This window comes from Megascapheus bottae, chromosome 11, assembly GCF_031878675.1.
Source record: "Megascapheus bottae isolate mThoBot1 chromosome 11, mThoBot2.hap1, whole genome shotgun sequence".
In the NCBI taxonomy this organism is placed as follows: domain Eukaryota; kingdom Metazoa; phylum Chordata; class Mammalia; order Rodentia; family Geomyidae; genus Megascapheus; species Megascapheus bottae.
Window position 1 is genome coordinate 49,534,272 of NC_143519.1, and position 14,960 is coordinate 49,549,231.

Below are 14,960 nucleotides of genomic sequence, written 5' to 3' on the forward strand. Positions count from 1 at the left end.
GTTCTTAAACGTGTAGAATTTGGCAAAACTTTAATAACATTCAAATTTACATTTATCAGCCAAGCTTTCTTATTCAAAAGAGATGCCAACTAAAAAAATATAGATGCATTGCTCATAGTTAATTTCTCAAGTTGTTAGGTAGGAGGTTGTTTTGGTTTATTGGTTCTTTTCCCATGGTACTGAAATTTGAACTTGGGATCTGATAAACTTTATTGGGCAAACTAACAGGTGAGCCATACTTTTTTTTTTCTTTGCTTTTAGTTATTTTTCAGAAAGTGTCTTGCTTTCTCCTATCTATACCTGCAGCATAGCGTGGGATGTGGGCATGGACCACGAGGCTGAGCTGGTTTGTAGAGATGAGTATATCATTAACTTTTTCCTGCACCACCGGGGTTATAGCCTTGTACCATCACACTTGAGATTTCTGCATTTTAGGTAACAGAGTGTTGCACCGAAATTATCTTTCTCATGTGAACAGGTTTGTATAAGCAAGAAAAGATAAGGTCACCTCATACTTAGTACATAAACTTATGGGATAGCAAAGGTGGTTTCTTTGTGGTTTGAGGTACTTGGGATTTAGGCAAATGTTTTTTTTTTATCATTGAGCCAAAATAATTCAATGATACATCCATCTAAATGCAATACCATATACAATTTAATAACCATAAAAGCACCATTATATAAGACACTTAAAATAATATTTTACAACATTAGAAAGAAGCTGTTAGCCAACAGGAAAGCATACTTCTACATGGTCTTGTCTATCATAGCCACACACATTTGATAGGCGCCTGTCGGGATTTACCTTCAATTCATAAATTCAGTATTGGTTTAAGAGGGACATTCCAGAGTGTGGTAAAACCCGGTTGTGTTAGATAGTGTCTGTGTGCCCCAGAAACTATCAACACTGCTCTTCTTGCAGTGAGCATGGTTTTCACACATCCTCATTTTATCGCAGGCTCGGCTGCTGCACTCCTTGCATTCACTAACATTTGGTTTGCCAACTAGTCAGACATATTCATAGGCACAACTTTAGTCATTTTAATATTTTCCGTTAAAAACATGTTTTATGAAGGCAGGTTTATTTTGCTGACAGGTAGATAAGAGCCAAAAGTTAGGTTCAATCCTGCTAAAGCAAGTAAACAGAAGGCATGACCGAAATGATACTCAGTTTCCTTTGTAGCTTGTATCCTTATTAAGGATTTGACATTTTTAACAGTGATGTATCATTAAAATAAAGAAGTAGTTTTTCAAAGTGTCCACTTGGAAGGACAAACAAGCTTCTGTGAATGCTTGCTAGTGTGTTACTTTAAAAGGAAAAGCATTAGCATGGTACAAATCAGGGGTTTTGCTTAGGTAGCAGTGGCACTAAGTTTCCCACTTCTTGTTTCTCCCCCATCTTTGAGACTTCCCCGATGGAGGTGAACTTTCCTGGAAAAGTAAATGGATTACTTCAGAGGAAGTGGTACTGAAGCTCATGCCTGTACACATGGTTTCATTTATGAACCTATGGAACTAACTGATTACATCCTTGGATTTTAGTTTCCAGTTAGTGCTTTCCCTGGAGAAAACCATTTCACCCTTCAGACTCTCCAGCCTCCAAGCATGCGTATGGGCGCACTGTAACAACGTTGGTTGAAGGAGATCAATAGAATGACCTCTGCCCAGAAATCTTGGGGTTCAGCTATTTACACTGGAATTAAGAGCTCTGACTAAAACGTGAACAAAAAATAAATAAATAAATACCAAAAATCGAAGTAAAACCTGGTTTAGGAAACTTCTCAATGGCCTCTAATACCCATGGTGACAGCCGCCCCTTCTCCTAAAGGAGCTCTCATGTGCCAAGCCGCTGCCATGCGCTCTCCGGTTTGGAAACTCAGAGTAGGTATTCCAGTAGCCTCCACCATTGGAAGGCGACGCAGTATTCCTGTCCTGGTTCCTGTTCATTCTGCTGGGTTTTTCTGCATGAAGCACACTGTGAAAGGTAACGTCATGTTCATACCGTTCTTTCATGCGGTGTATTTTTTCTCTTGGAACTCCGTGAATGTTTCTTCTACATGGAAAAGAAACATGGTGTTTAGTTAAGGCAGGATATTATGATGAGTTCCTTGCATTTTCCAAGCCCTTTATTAGATAGATAGCACATACTATCCCCGGGACAAAACTGGCAAAAGCACACTGGCTGGCCACTCCGTTATCTTCCAGGCCCTAGTCCTGTTTTTCATGGTTCCCTTCCCCCTTCTAAACTAGCCCAACCAAGCCTGGCCTTAGAAATGCTTTATTCCTGGGAATCTTAACCACATGCTTCATCACCAAACACGGTGAGATTTTCTTATGTTTGCCTGCTAAGGATATGCACAGATATTCATCAAGGTAGATCAACCCATCCTTGACACTGCTAAGAGATACTGATTAAATAATCTTAAATCCTATCTGGCATAGTTACCAGCTGGTAGGGATGTAGTGAGAAGTGTAGTTACCCCTGACTACAGTTATGGAATGGAGTTCGTGAACTGGGGCTTAACAACCCTGAGGCAGTGCTGTGAGAGAGCCACAGACTAAGGAAACAGCTATCTGCATTTAAGTCAGATGCCCTAGCCTTATTCATAAAATGTAAACAGTGATACAACTGGTTGCTTTAAGGCATGGATACAGATATCAAGTAATACAGGGTGTGAATATCAGAATTCATGCATTCAAAATCAAGTTAGTATTATTTAGACAAGTCTTTTTTACATTTAAATTAGAAGCAGCATCTAAATGGAATCCACATTGTTTAGCATGGAAAGATCTAAAGACAGAAGCACCACTGACATGTGCATTCCCATGCAGAGGAGGTGCTGGTCAATGCTCAGTAATGAAGAAGCAATTTAGCAGAATGTTAAAGGTGTCCTTTTAAAGGACCAAGTCCAAGCCAAGATTTAGCATTATATTAGAAAACTGGCCCAAAACTAAAACCTTCACATCAATAATTCCAAAGTTATCAATTTCTAAGAATTACCATTTCTGGCCTGAAAACTACCAGTCCATTTCCAGCCTGAAAAGATTCTTTTGCTCGGTCTGAAATACCTGAAAATAGCAGGATACATAATGAGGAACTAGAAAAACAAAGAAGTACCTTGCTAACTCTTGAACGTTGAATTTCCAGCGAGTGTCAGGTTCTCGGAATATAACTTCATAGTTATTTTCAAGTGCCTGATTTTTCAAAAGTACATAAAACATTGAAGACATAGTATGTATGCTTGGGAATGTTTATGCTGCCATTTAACATTTACTACAAATCTTCTCTAAAATTCCTTTTGTTTTGCTATTGCTCCAGTGCTTTATCTTAATGCAGCTGGTTCCTTTCCATATGTAATCATTCTTGCTTTATATTCTGGTCCCCAATGATACATTTTGGTCAGCTTTATCTAGTATGTAGAAATTGAACATCTTTAAAAGTACTTTCAGTGTCCCAACACAAATAATAAATCATCTTGATGAATTCTCAAGGTCACTGAGATGATTATCATCGATTAACTTCTGTCACATGCTTTGCTCTGTTCTTCCTGCCTGCCTTGGTTTAGAAGTGAAAGTGTCAATGGAATAAAAAAATAATATCTATATGTTTTACATAATCTTTCCTCAAAAAGCAGCTGTCCTTGCTACTGCTGTAGTTCAATAGACTGTGCCCCTTTTCTTAAGCTTCCATGTAAAAATCCAATTATCTTTGCATTCATAAATTGACTACCACTTTTTGTAAATTGAAGTTTCTTTTCTCACTGTTGATTGTGGTGCAAAGTACAGAATATTATGTTACAGGATACAAAAAGAACGAAGTGAGACAATCTCCTCATAAGTACATAGGAAGATGAGTCAGTGCTGGTGTACTGTTGCACAGAATAGTGAATCAAATATACATTATATCAATCAGAGAAGATTTGGAATGTTCTGTTCACAAAGAAATGATACATGTCCCCTGAATATCCTGAGTGGATCATTTCCCACTGTACACATGTGCCAAAATGTCTCACTATACTCCATAGAGATGTGTAATTATTTGTCAATTAACGCATAGAGTTCAATCGTTTTGATGATAGCCCCTCCATTCTTTGATGGATACTTCTAATTAGGAAAAGATTCAACTACCTATCTTGAAATCATCTGAATTTGGTTTAAAAAACAAACAAACAAAAAATAAAACTGAGGGGGCCAGGAGCATGGCTTAGTGGGAGAGTACTTGCCTAGCATTCATGAAGCTCTGGGTTCAATTCCTGTATATATGTACCACATACACAGAAAAAGCTGCAAGTAGTGCTGTGGCTCAAGAGGTAGAGTATTAGCCTTGAGAAAGCCCAAGGACAGTGCTCAGGCCCTGAGTTCAAGCCCCAGGTCTGGCAAAAAAAAAAACCAAAAAACAAAATAAAACAAAACAAAAAAACCTGAGAGTGGCTAAAAGAGACTGTGAATATCCAGAAAACAAAAAGTAAAATAGCTTCCTGTAATTTGGTCAATCCCTGGTTTGAGTTGTGCTGTAACTCCTGCCCCTCTTTATAGCCCCGTTCCTTTCTCACCCAAGTGGCCTTTCAATCATAAATACCCCACGGTTGATGCTCATTTTCTCTTGCATTCAGGCATGTCCCATAAGCAAACCAAAGTATACTGTTTTACCCAACATGTACAGAAGAAACCTAAACCCTAGGAGCCCCATGAAGGAGCGCTACAGCTGCAAGTAGACACAGTGCCATCCTCGCAGGATTCCCGTGTGCGCCTTGCTCCACCCTGTACTTCCCCCTTCTACACCCAATAGGTTATGAAACACCAAAATATGCCTGGAAAATGGACAACTAAGTTGTGCATTGCATCAGTAGGGTGATCATAGTGTTCACACTGCTTTAACACTAAAAAAGTTGTGATGGCCTGGAACAGTAACTCAGAGCTAACAGCCCTGGCTGGCCAGAGGCAGGCCTGTCCTAGTGTGACCCACAGCCCTGCTGGTCCACTCTTCCCTACAAGGGTCGACAGGCACTCCTCTGCAAAGGAAAGAATGAACACTGGAAAGATATCAAGAACTCAGACCCAGAGCTATTCACCACGGAATATTAAAAAGAAAAAAACCGTACCCTGAAATGAAACTAGCATCTCCGCACATTTCACTAAACGTCAGAAAAAGACTAAAAATTCTTTACCTGCTCCCCGTGAGGACTAAAGTTAGTCACTGTCAACTCATGGCAGATCAGAAAGAAAAAGAGGAAAGAACAAAGGTTTCAACTTTCTCACAAAATGTCCATGACTGAAAATTCAGAATGATGCTTCTTCCTACCATGACTGCATAGGGCTTCATTTCCCAGGCGTGCAGGTTGGTATTATCAATTATAATGGGGGATATGCCATTCCTCATTGCTTTTCTTGCTGCAACACAACATCATACAACAGTGAACAACATGTTACAAGAGGAGGGAGAGCCTTACCCACGTTTTGTCATGTTTTGGTTACAGGAGGTCCTCATTACACAATTCCATGTCACCTACCTACTTCACAACCCCTTAGAGTCATTTTCTTTGTCCTAAGAGCTAAAGAGGTTATGCTTTGGCATTCTGCTTGGGGGTTGGGGGGAAGGCAAAAACTTTGGATTATGCTCCTTCCATAACACTTATTCATACAGAAGCAGCATACAATCTATGGCACAACAAGGTTTCCCAGAAGTTCGGAAAGAAATTCATCACCTCTTTTCTGATTCCACTCATGAGCTTCCTCCAAGAAGTCAGGGTTGAACTCATAGGCACCATCTTCCCTGAAGAAAAAATCATCTGTGCTGAAAATCAGGGCCCTGGGAAAGTCATGTTGCAATTGTCTGCAAAGTGGAGAAAGGAAAGAAGAAAATTTTTAATCTATGCACGATTATGGTAGAAATGATTGATTTCCTTCCATTTCTAACATTTAGTAGTTTGTAATTTTTTTTCTTTTTGCCAGTCCTGGGTTTGAGCTCGGGGCCTGAGCACTGTCCTTGGGCTTTCTCAAAGCTAGAGCTCTACCACTTGAGCCTCAACACCACTTCTGGCTTTTTTTCTAGGAATCGAATCAGGTCTTCGTGCATGCTAGGCAAGCACGTTACCACGAGGCCCACCTCCCAGCCACAGTAGTTTGTAATCCTGACATCACCAGCTTTTTGAGTTGAACTCCATTTAAAAAGAGAAATGGACTTGGATCTGAAGGCACTGCTACTGATCAGGAGGCAGGAGAGGGCTGAGAAGTGGCTATGTGTAGCCCACCCTTGAAACAAAGGACTCTCATCACCACCATTGGCTCCTGCAATTGTGACCCAGTGAAGCTGAAACTAGGAATGAGCTGAGGGCCTGATGCCAGGACTCTTTGAGGTACCTTCCCAGACCATGGGCACATGGGTGTCACAAACCATGGCCCCTAAACTCTTGCCTGTACTGGGGACCCCTTTCTTTCAAGTTCTTTTCTCTGCAAGGACCATATGAACAACTAGTTCTTGCTGAGGTATGAAAGGTGGATAAAAATCATGCCTGTGTGTGACGTTACTCAGTAACATAGTTGTGTTGTAATAATGCTAAAGCAAATGGCACAAGAGAAGGAAGGAGGAGAACTCAAAATTCTGCATGTGTTCCTACTCTCTACCACTCTAGATCTGGATCTGAAAAATACCACAATGGGGAGAGGAGGGCAGCATCATGCAGAAATGGAGTAGTCATTTCTGCTCAAAGAACCTCCAAGACAACACTCTACAGCTTAGAATCTTGGACTGTTTTTTTGTTTTGTTGGTTTGGGGGGTTGGGGTTTTTGTGGCAGAAATTGGTGCTAGTCCAAGTAGTGCCTGGTGGTGCGGGTGAATGTGGGAGGGGGGAGGTGCAAAACCTCTTTCCTCCACTGTGACGGTTGAAGCTGAGGATGTGCAACTGGAGAATAGCTAATGCAGGACCTTACACACCCAGCAGAACTAGCTTCTAACAGATTCTGAGGCAAATGGAAACACATGACCAAATGCAATGCCCAGAACAAGATGGCGATGAGTTAGAAGATAAAGAGACTGGAGAACCACAAGGGCAGGAAATGCAACGAGTAAGCCAAGTCATTCAGCACCTGTTTTTTTGTTTTTTAATTGTTGTTGTTGTTGTTGTTGTTGCCAGTCCTGGGCTTGAGCTCAGGGCCTGAGCACTGTCCTTGGACTTTCTCAAGGCTAGAGCTCTGCCACTTGAGCCTCAGCACCACTTCCGGCTTTTTTCTATATATGGTATCGAGGAATCAAACCTGGGTCTTCATGCATGCTAGGCAAGCACTCTGCCACTAGGCCAAACTCCCAGCCCCTCAGCTCCTATTTTTCTTTTCTGTTCTCTGTGGAGAATGATCTTCATCTGGCAATACTGAGGAGTTAAATATTATGAGGATACACCTGAGTTGCTCTGCCAGCTCTAAGTTCAGTTGACACCTCATCTATTCAGTCAGGTGACCTCATCTCACCATAAAATATAATTTAAAAAATCTCTATCTATTAAGCAGAACTTCAGATAAGACTCAAATGAGTTAAAGTATGGGGAAGCATTTTATTTATTTATTTTGTCAGTGGTGGGGCTTGAACTGTGAGCCTGGGCATGGACTCTGAGCTCTTCAGTTCAAGGCTACCACTGTACCACATTGAGCCATAGCACCACTTCCAGTTTTCTGGTGGTTAATTGGAGATAAGAGTCTCATGGACTTTCATGCCCGGGTTGGCTTTGACCCATGAACCTCATATCTCAGCCTCCTGAGTAGCTAGGATTACAGGTGTGAGCCATCAGCACCTGGCTTGGGGAAGCATTTTATTTTTAAATTTATTGGTAATAATTTTTTATTTCAATGTATAGAGAGGTTACAGTTATATTTGCCAGATAGAAGGTGCATTACTTCTCACACATTGATATCCCTTCTTATGTTTTTGTCTGCATTTCTCTCCCCCCACCCCTCCCCTCATTTTTCCCCTCCTATTTCAAATAAACAAGTAAAGATCTATATAATATATCAGGTAACAAAGTGGATTACTGTAACAATATGAGATTAACCAAAGGGCAACACAAGAGAAGAGAGAAAAACATAATACATAAAGAATAACAGTCACTTATAATTAAGCTTTTGTTTCCATGTCCTGGAGGTGGGGAAGCATTTTATAAAAGATAATTTTGTTATTAATAACAATGAGGTCAAACTCCCAAACCCAAACTTTGACATGCCATAGCAATAAAAATAAAAACTGGCCTGGGCTGGGAGTTTGGCCTAGTGGTAGAGTGTTTGCCTAGCATGCACGAAGACCCGGGTTCGATTCCTCGGCACCACATACATAGAAAATGGTGCTGTGGCTCCAGTGGTAGAGCTCTAGCCTTGAGAAAAACCCAAGGACAGTGCTTAGGCCCAGAGTTTAAGGCCCAGGACTGGCAAAAACCAAAAACACTGGCCTGTGTATATGAAGTCATCCTTCCAGGTATTATAGCAAGAGAGGAAAAACAAAAACAAAGCAGATGGACAGGCACTGGTGGCTCATGTATGTAATCCTAGCTACTCAAGAGGCTCAGATCATAGTTCAAAGCCACCCCAGGGAAGGAAAGTCTGTGAGACTTTTATCTCCAATTAACCACCAGAAAACCAGAAGTGGAACTATAGCTCAAAGAGAGAGTGCTAGCCTTGAGCAAAAGAGCTCAGGAACAGCACCTAAGCCCTGTATTGAAGCCCCGCAACCACCAAATAATAATAATAATAATAATAATAAAATAATAATAATAATAATAATAATAATTCTTTTTAAAAGTAAATAGGGGAAATGCTTAATATCCAGTATCTACAGGGAACTCAAGAAACTAATCCTCTCCAAACCCAACAAACCATTCACTAAATGGGCAAGGGAACTAAAGAGAGACTTATCAAAAGAAGAGATTAAAATAGCAGAAAAGCATATGAGAAAATGCTCATCATCCATGGTCATAAAGGAAATGCAAATAAAAACAACCCTAAGATACCACCTTACCCCAATAAGAAAGTCCAAGATTTGGAACTCAGACAATGACAGATACTGGCGGGGTTGTGGAGAAAAAGGAACCCTACTACACTGCTGGTGGGAATGTAAACTAGTTCAGCCACTCTGGAAAGCAGTGTGGAGGTTTCTTAAAGAACTGAAAATAGACCTTCCCTACCATCCCGCCATACCACTTCTGGGCATCTACCCTGAACATCATAACCCAAGATATAATAAGGACACCTGCTCAGCTATGTTTATCTCTGCACTATTCACAATAGCCAGGCGATGGAAACAATCCAGATGCCCTACTGCAGATGAATGGATACAGAAAATGTGATATATCCACAATGGAATTCTACACAGCCAACAGACAAGGTAAAATAATGGCATTCTCAGGGAAGTGGATGAATCTAGAGCAAATCATGTTGAGTGAGACAAGTCAAGACCAAAGGAACAAAAGGCTATTAGATCCAAACAGTACAAGAGTAAGGACTCAATATTTGTGTATCCAATGCTATGGACATGGTATTGGAAATATAAATACAACTACATAGACATAAAAACCTATGGCTCTATGGACATAATGTTTTATTACATAGATTAATATGTATCTATGATATATAAACCCTTAGCCTAATTTTGATTATGTTCTAAAAACTAAGTGCCAGTGATTGTATATAGAGATTCCCTTCTTGAATACTTGTGTTAAACATGTCATTTGAAATATGATGTAAAAATCAATGTTAATAAATTCTTTAATAAAAAAAAAAGTAAGTAGGGGGCCAAGAGTGTGGCCTAGTGGTAGAATGCTCACCTAGCATGCATGAAGCCCTGGGTCCAATTCCTCAGTACCACATGCACAGAAAAAGCTGGAAGTGGTGCTGTAGCTCAAGTAGCAGAGCATTAGCCTTTAGCAAAAAGTGTCTAAGGACAGTGACCAGTTCCTGAATTCAAGCCCCAGGACTAGTAAAAAATATATATAGAAGAAAAAGGAGGAGAAGAAGGAAGAAGAGGAGGAGGAGGAGGAGGAAGAGGAGGAGGAGGAAGAGGAGGAGGAACACTAACTTACTCACAAAATAAAGCAGATGTCTACTTTACCCACATGTGCGTTAGGAACCATGGAAAAACAAAAAAATACAGCACAGAGAGCTGAAAAAGCAAATTCCAAACCAAATATATTTTCTTTGCTAACACTTGTGATAGTACAGAGATAATGTCAATGGACATAAGATGTTCATTTAAGTGGCAATCCATCAATCTGCCTTGGGCAACTATGGGCCATACAACAATATTTTAGACAATAAGATAACTTATTAAACATTTATTGAGCATTTAACATGTGCCAAATACAATGTGAAATGCTAAGGCACAAAGTATCATAGTTGCTTTTTTAGAATTCACAGCCCAGGCTGGGCGTGGTGGCTCATGCCTATAATCCTAGTTACTCAGGAGGCTGACATCCGAGGATCAAGGTTCAAAGCCAGCCTATACACAAAAGGACCTGAGACTCTTATTTCCAATTAACCTCTAGAAAATGGGAAGTGGGACTTGTCTCCAGGGTAGGGTGGTAGCCTTGAGCTAAAGAGCTGAGGGACAGCGCCCAGACCCAGAGGTCAAGCCCCATGACCTACAAAAAAAAAAAAAAATTCACAGCCCACAGAGCCCCTCTACAGCTAGCCTGGCATACCAGGGAACATCTGTACCACAAAAGCACTAAGAGAATGTCTGGTCACAAACAATTCTGACAAGAAGCATTTTCCAAAGGAGACCTTTGACTTGATCCTTAGATTCCTGAAAGGGTTAAGAGGATGATGTAGGGAAAGGTCAGAAGTGTACCTCAGTTGGTAGAACACTAGCCAGTGAGAGAAAGCATCAGGTACTATGCTAGAGTCCCAGTCCAAGACTGGGAAAGGGAAAGGGAAAGTAAGGAGGAGGAGAACAGGGCTGGGGAGTATGACACTGTAATGGACCCTTTCCTAGCATTCCTGAGACAGCTTCAATCCCAAACATATGTTTTAAAAAATAGTATGAACAGGGGCCGGGAGTTTGGCCTAGTGGTAGAGTGCTTGCCTAGCATGCACGAAGACCCGGGTTCGATTCCTTGGTACCACATACATAGAAAAAAAAAAAAAGAAAAGAAAAAAAACGGCTGGGAGTTTGGCCTAGTGGTAGAGTGCTTGCCTAGCATGCATGAAGACCCAGGTTCAATTCCTCAGTACCACATACATAGAAAAAAAAGCCAGAAGTGGTGCTGAGGCTCAAGTGGTAGAGCTCTAGCCTTGAGAAAGTCCAAGGACAGTGCTCAGGCCCTGAACTCAAGCCCAGGACTGGCAAAAAAAAAAAAATAGTATGAACAGCTTTGTGGAAAAAAAAACAAAAGCACCAAAAGTAGCAAGTCCTATCAATAAAGATGGGTGTGGTGGTTTGTACCTGGAGGAAGTTTAAATAGGAAGATTACATTTTAGGTGAGATTCTATCTCAAAAATAATCAAAGCTGCTGGGTTCTAGTGGATTACACCTGTAATCCCAGTTTCTCAAGGGGGATGAGATCTGAGGATTGTAGTTTGAAGACACCATAGGCAGAAAGTCTATGAGACGCTTGACTCCAATTAATCACCCAAAGGCCAGACATGAAGCTGTTTCTCAAGAGGTAGCAAAAAAGCTCAGGGACAACACCGGGCCCTGAGTTGAAGCCCCAGGACCAGCACACACAAAATTAATAATAGTAACAATAATAATAATAATCAGAGCAAAATGGACTACAGGTGTGGTTTAAGCATTAGAGCACCTTTTATAAAGCCTAGTTCTGCCTCCTCCCAAAAAAACAAGATAAAATAATTTCTGGTAATTATCTTCTTAGTCAGCAATTTAGACTGGATTCAACTGTGCACTTGTGCTAGCCTTACCTGAGTTACTTGTGCAGCTACGACCTCTGGCAATATGATGGGGGCAGAGGGTCTAGGTAAGCCTCTTACTGGCTTCTTCAGGGATGGCTGTTGCTGGCTTTGGCACTTTGCGGCTTGTGGTATGGCTAAACCAGGCCCCTTCATAGAACTGCCAGAAGGCCTGAGCAGCCATTGCTTAGCTTTTACATCCTAGTGGTCAAAGCAAGCTGCATCGCTGACCTGCAGTGTGTGGAAATAGTTTCTACTTCTTCATGGAATGAGAAGCAAAGAAAATGGGGCAACTTTAAATCAACCACAGAGACAGGAGGTCATATGAAAGGCAGGATAAGAGGACAGGATGAAACAAATACTTGTCACTTCCAAATTAAATGTCTACTATTTGATTTTAAAGTTACTCAGAAAAGGCCAAGTACTAAGTCCAAACTTTGACTCCAATGTAAAGTTACACAAAGTCAGGAAGAACATTTGAAGGTAGCTCCAAATACATTTTGTTTTGTGTTTTCTTTTCTTTTCTTTTCTCTTTTTTGCCATCCTGTGCTCAAGGCCTGAGCACTATCCTTGGGTTTTTTTCAAGGCTAGAGCTCTACCACTTGAGCCACAGAACCACTTCTGCCTTTTTTTTCCTCTCTGAATATGGTGCTGAAGAATCGAACTTGGGTCTTCATGCACGCTAGGCAAGCACTCTACCACTAGGCCAAACTCCTGGCCCAAATGGATTTATGACTACTATAAAGTTTTTTGTTGTTGTTGTTGTTGTTTTGGGGGTTTTTTTGTTGTTGTTGTTGTTTTGCCAGTCCTGGGCTTGGGCTCAGGGCCTGAGCACTGTCCTTGGATTTTCTCAAGGCCAGCACTCTACCACTCAAGCCATAGCACCACTTCTGGCTTTTTTCTATGTATGTGGTACGGAGGAATTGAACCCAGGTCTTCGTGCATGCTAGGCAAGCACTCTACCACTAGGCCAAACTCCCAGCCCCATACTATAAAGTTTTTAAATTCTTTTCATTAGGATTATTTAATCTAAATAAGCTATGGTGAGAGGAGAAATAGCTCCATTCAGAGGAGAAACAGCTCTACAACTTATTTCCCTTATATTGCAACTATGAAACTGATCATAAAATATATTTTTCCTGTTGGTCCCAGATCTGACGCCCCTTTGAAACCGAGTTTCATTTGTTTTCCTAGCAAGTCTTCATTCCTTGGGTTTGTTTTGTTTGGTAAACATTTTTAGAATTGAGTTTTTCTTCTATATACAGGTTCTTATCTACTCAGGTTTTCCTCTGTGGTTTGTTACTATTGGCAAGAAGTTTATTTTCTCTAATGTTTCTTTTGAAAAGACTTTGACATGAGTTTGTTTTGTTTGATCCCTATTTCTAGGAAGTAAAGCCAAAACATAAGACTACTGCTCTTTGTTATTACCAACTTGGGCTTAAGAGTAAAAGCTAAATTGCCCCAGGTCACGGAGGTGGGGGCACAACCACCTTCTAGCATCCTGCATCTCTGCCTAAGGAGATCCAGAGTTGACCTTTGTGACCCTATGGATTCTTTTTGTGTGTGTTTTCATTCTGTATGATGGCCTTTCAAATAGTTGTTTTATCTTCATGTAAATGTTAAACCTGCCGAGCAGCCTAACATCTTGACAGTGCAGGACAATAAGAACTCCACTGGCCACAGGTGATTAAACCAACAGCCTTGACATTCTCAAACCTAAGTGGAAGCAAACAAATACCATTCCATCCACTTCAGAGGGTGAAGATAGTGCCCTGTGCCTGCTCTACAGTGGTCAGGAGCCTCACGTATGAGGGAAATTGAATGAAAATAAAAGGGAGAAACTAGAAGGATAATTACTTCTATATAGTCTTCACCTCCCTGATTCCCCCCTAAAATTAACTTCAAGTTACTGCTCAGCCACTAATCTAGATTTCACAACATGTCATTCTTCTGTAATTCCTTACTAAAAACCAACAGGTATTTAAATATCTATTCACTCACTGAGAATGTCCAACATTGCTGTATAGCTTGATGTGTTTCCGTGCATGGAAAGATGGACAAGACAGGATAAACATTAATACTCGTGACCCAGCTTCAGCTGTGCCCAGTGTGTACCTAATCATGTTCTATCTACTTCATCGTTAAGGCTCACCTGCAGTTGCTTTGAATCAAGAACCAACAAGATTGCTCCTAAGAGTAAAAACATTCTTTTGTATAACCAGATAACTTTATCCCACAATAAAAATTACTTGAGCTGGGACACAGTGGCTCATGCCTGTAATCCTAGCTACGCAGGAGGCTGAGATCTGAGGATCAAGGTTCAAAGCATGCCCGGGCACAAAAGGACCTAAGACTCTTATCTCCAATTAACCTCTAGAAAATAGGAAGTGGGGCTGGCTCAAGGGTAGGGTGGTAGCCTTGAGCTGAAGAGCTCAGGGACAGCACCCAGGCCGAGTGAAAGTCCTATGACCCACAAAAAATAAATAAATAAAAAATTACTTCAATGCATAATGTATAATGTTTCACTTTACAGTTTTTTTAATTTCCTTAGTAGTCCTAAAGATTTTGTTTGTTTTCATTTGTTTCAAGTAGCGATTACTGTCTGTCCATCTAAATGCTGTCCTCATAGAGTTCTGAGAGCCCTTTGTGGGCGGTCCAGATTGGTTAGCATAGCTTTCCAAGAACCAGATGAGGAATTTTTGGAAAGGAAAGTACAGAGGTGGCATGAGGCACTTTGGATGGCACAGGACAACTTGCTCATTGCACTAAGTTTGGACTAAGGCAACATCATCTTGCCTTTCCATTTTAAAGGCACATGCTTCCCTTGTGATATTGAGAAGGTTTAGGCGTAACACTGTGGGACTAACCTAAGCGTCATCCTTGAATGCCCTACTCTCAGCCTTTCCAGCTACTACTCTGAGCTCTGCCCAAATACCACTGACCTGGGTGTCAGAGAACTCTGTAATTCCTTCTATATTTACAAGGTGAAGTTGTAAAGAGCTTTCTTTCTTGTCCTCTTTTTCATAATTTCTACCATCATTTTTCCTTCTGATGCGGAAACTGTCACAAATTTGGCC

General features: G+C 40.9%; 1 protein-coding gene across 2 annotated transcripts in view; it reads right to left on the minus strand.

Annotated features, from left to right (window-relative positions):
- Positions 1-517: 517 nt before the first annotated feature.
- N4bp2l1 (NEDD4 binding protein 2 like 1) overlaps positions 518-14,960 on the minus strand; it is a 29,224-nt gene continuing 14,781 nt past the window's right edge. Inside the window, exons 2-5 of one of the 2 annotated variants that reach the window (XM_090342227.1) lie at positions 5,706-5,833; positions 5,303-5,391; positions 3,119-3,195; positions 518-2,053 (exon numbers count right to left, since the gene is read on the minus strand). In XM_090342227.1, coding sequence (XP_090198353.1) covers positions 1,792-2,053; positions 3,119-3,195; positions 5,303-5,391; positions 5,706-5,833 — 556 coding nt within the window. In that variant the 3' untranslated portion in view covers positions 518-1,791. Of the gene's footprint in view, positions 2,054-3,001; positions 3,070-3,118; positions 3,196-5,302; positions 5,392-5,705; positions 5,834-14,960 lie in introns of both variants that reach the window. The other variant, XM_090342228.1, reaches the window with a different exon arrangement.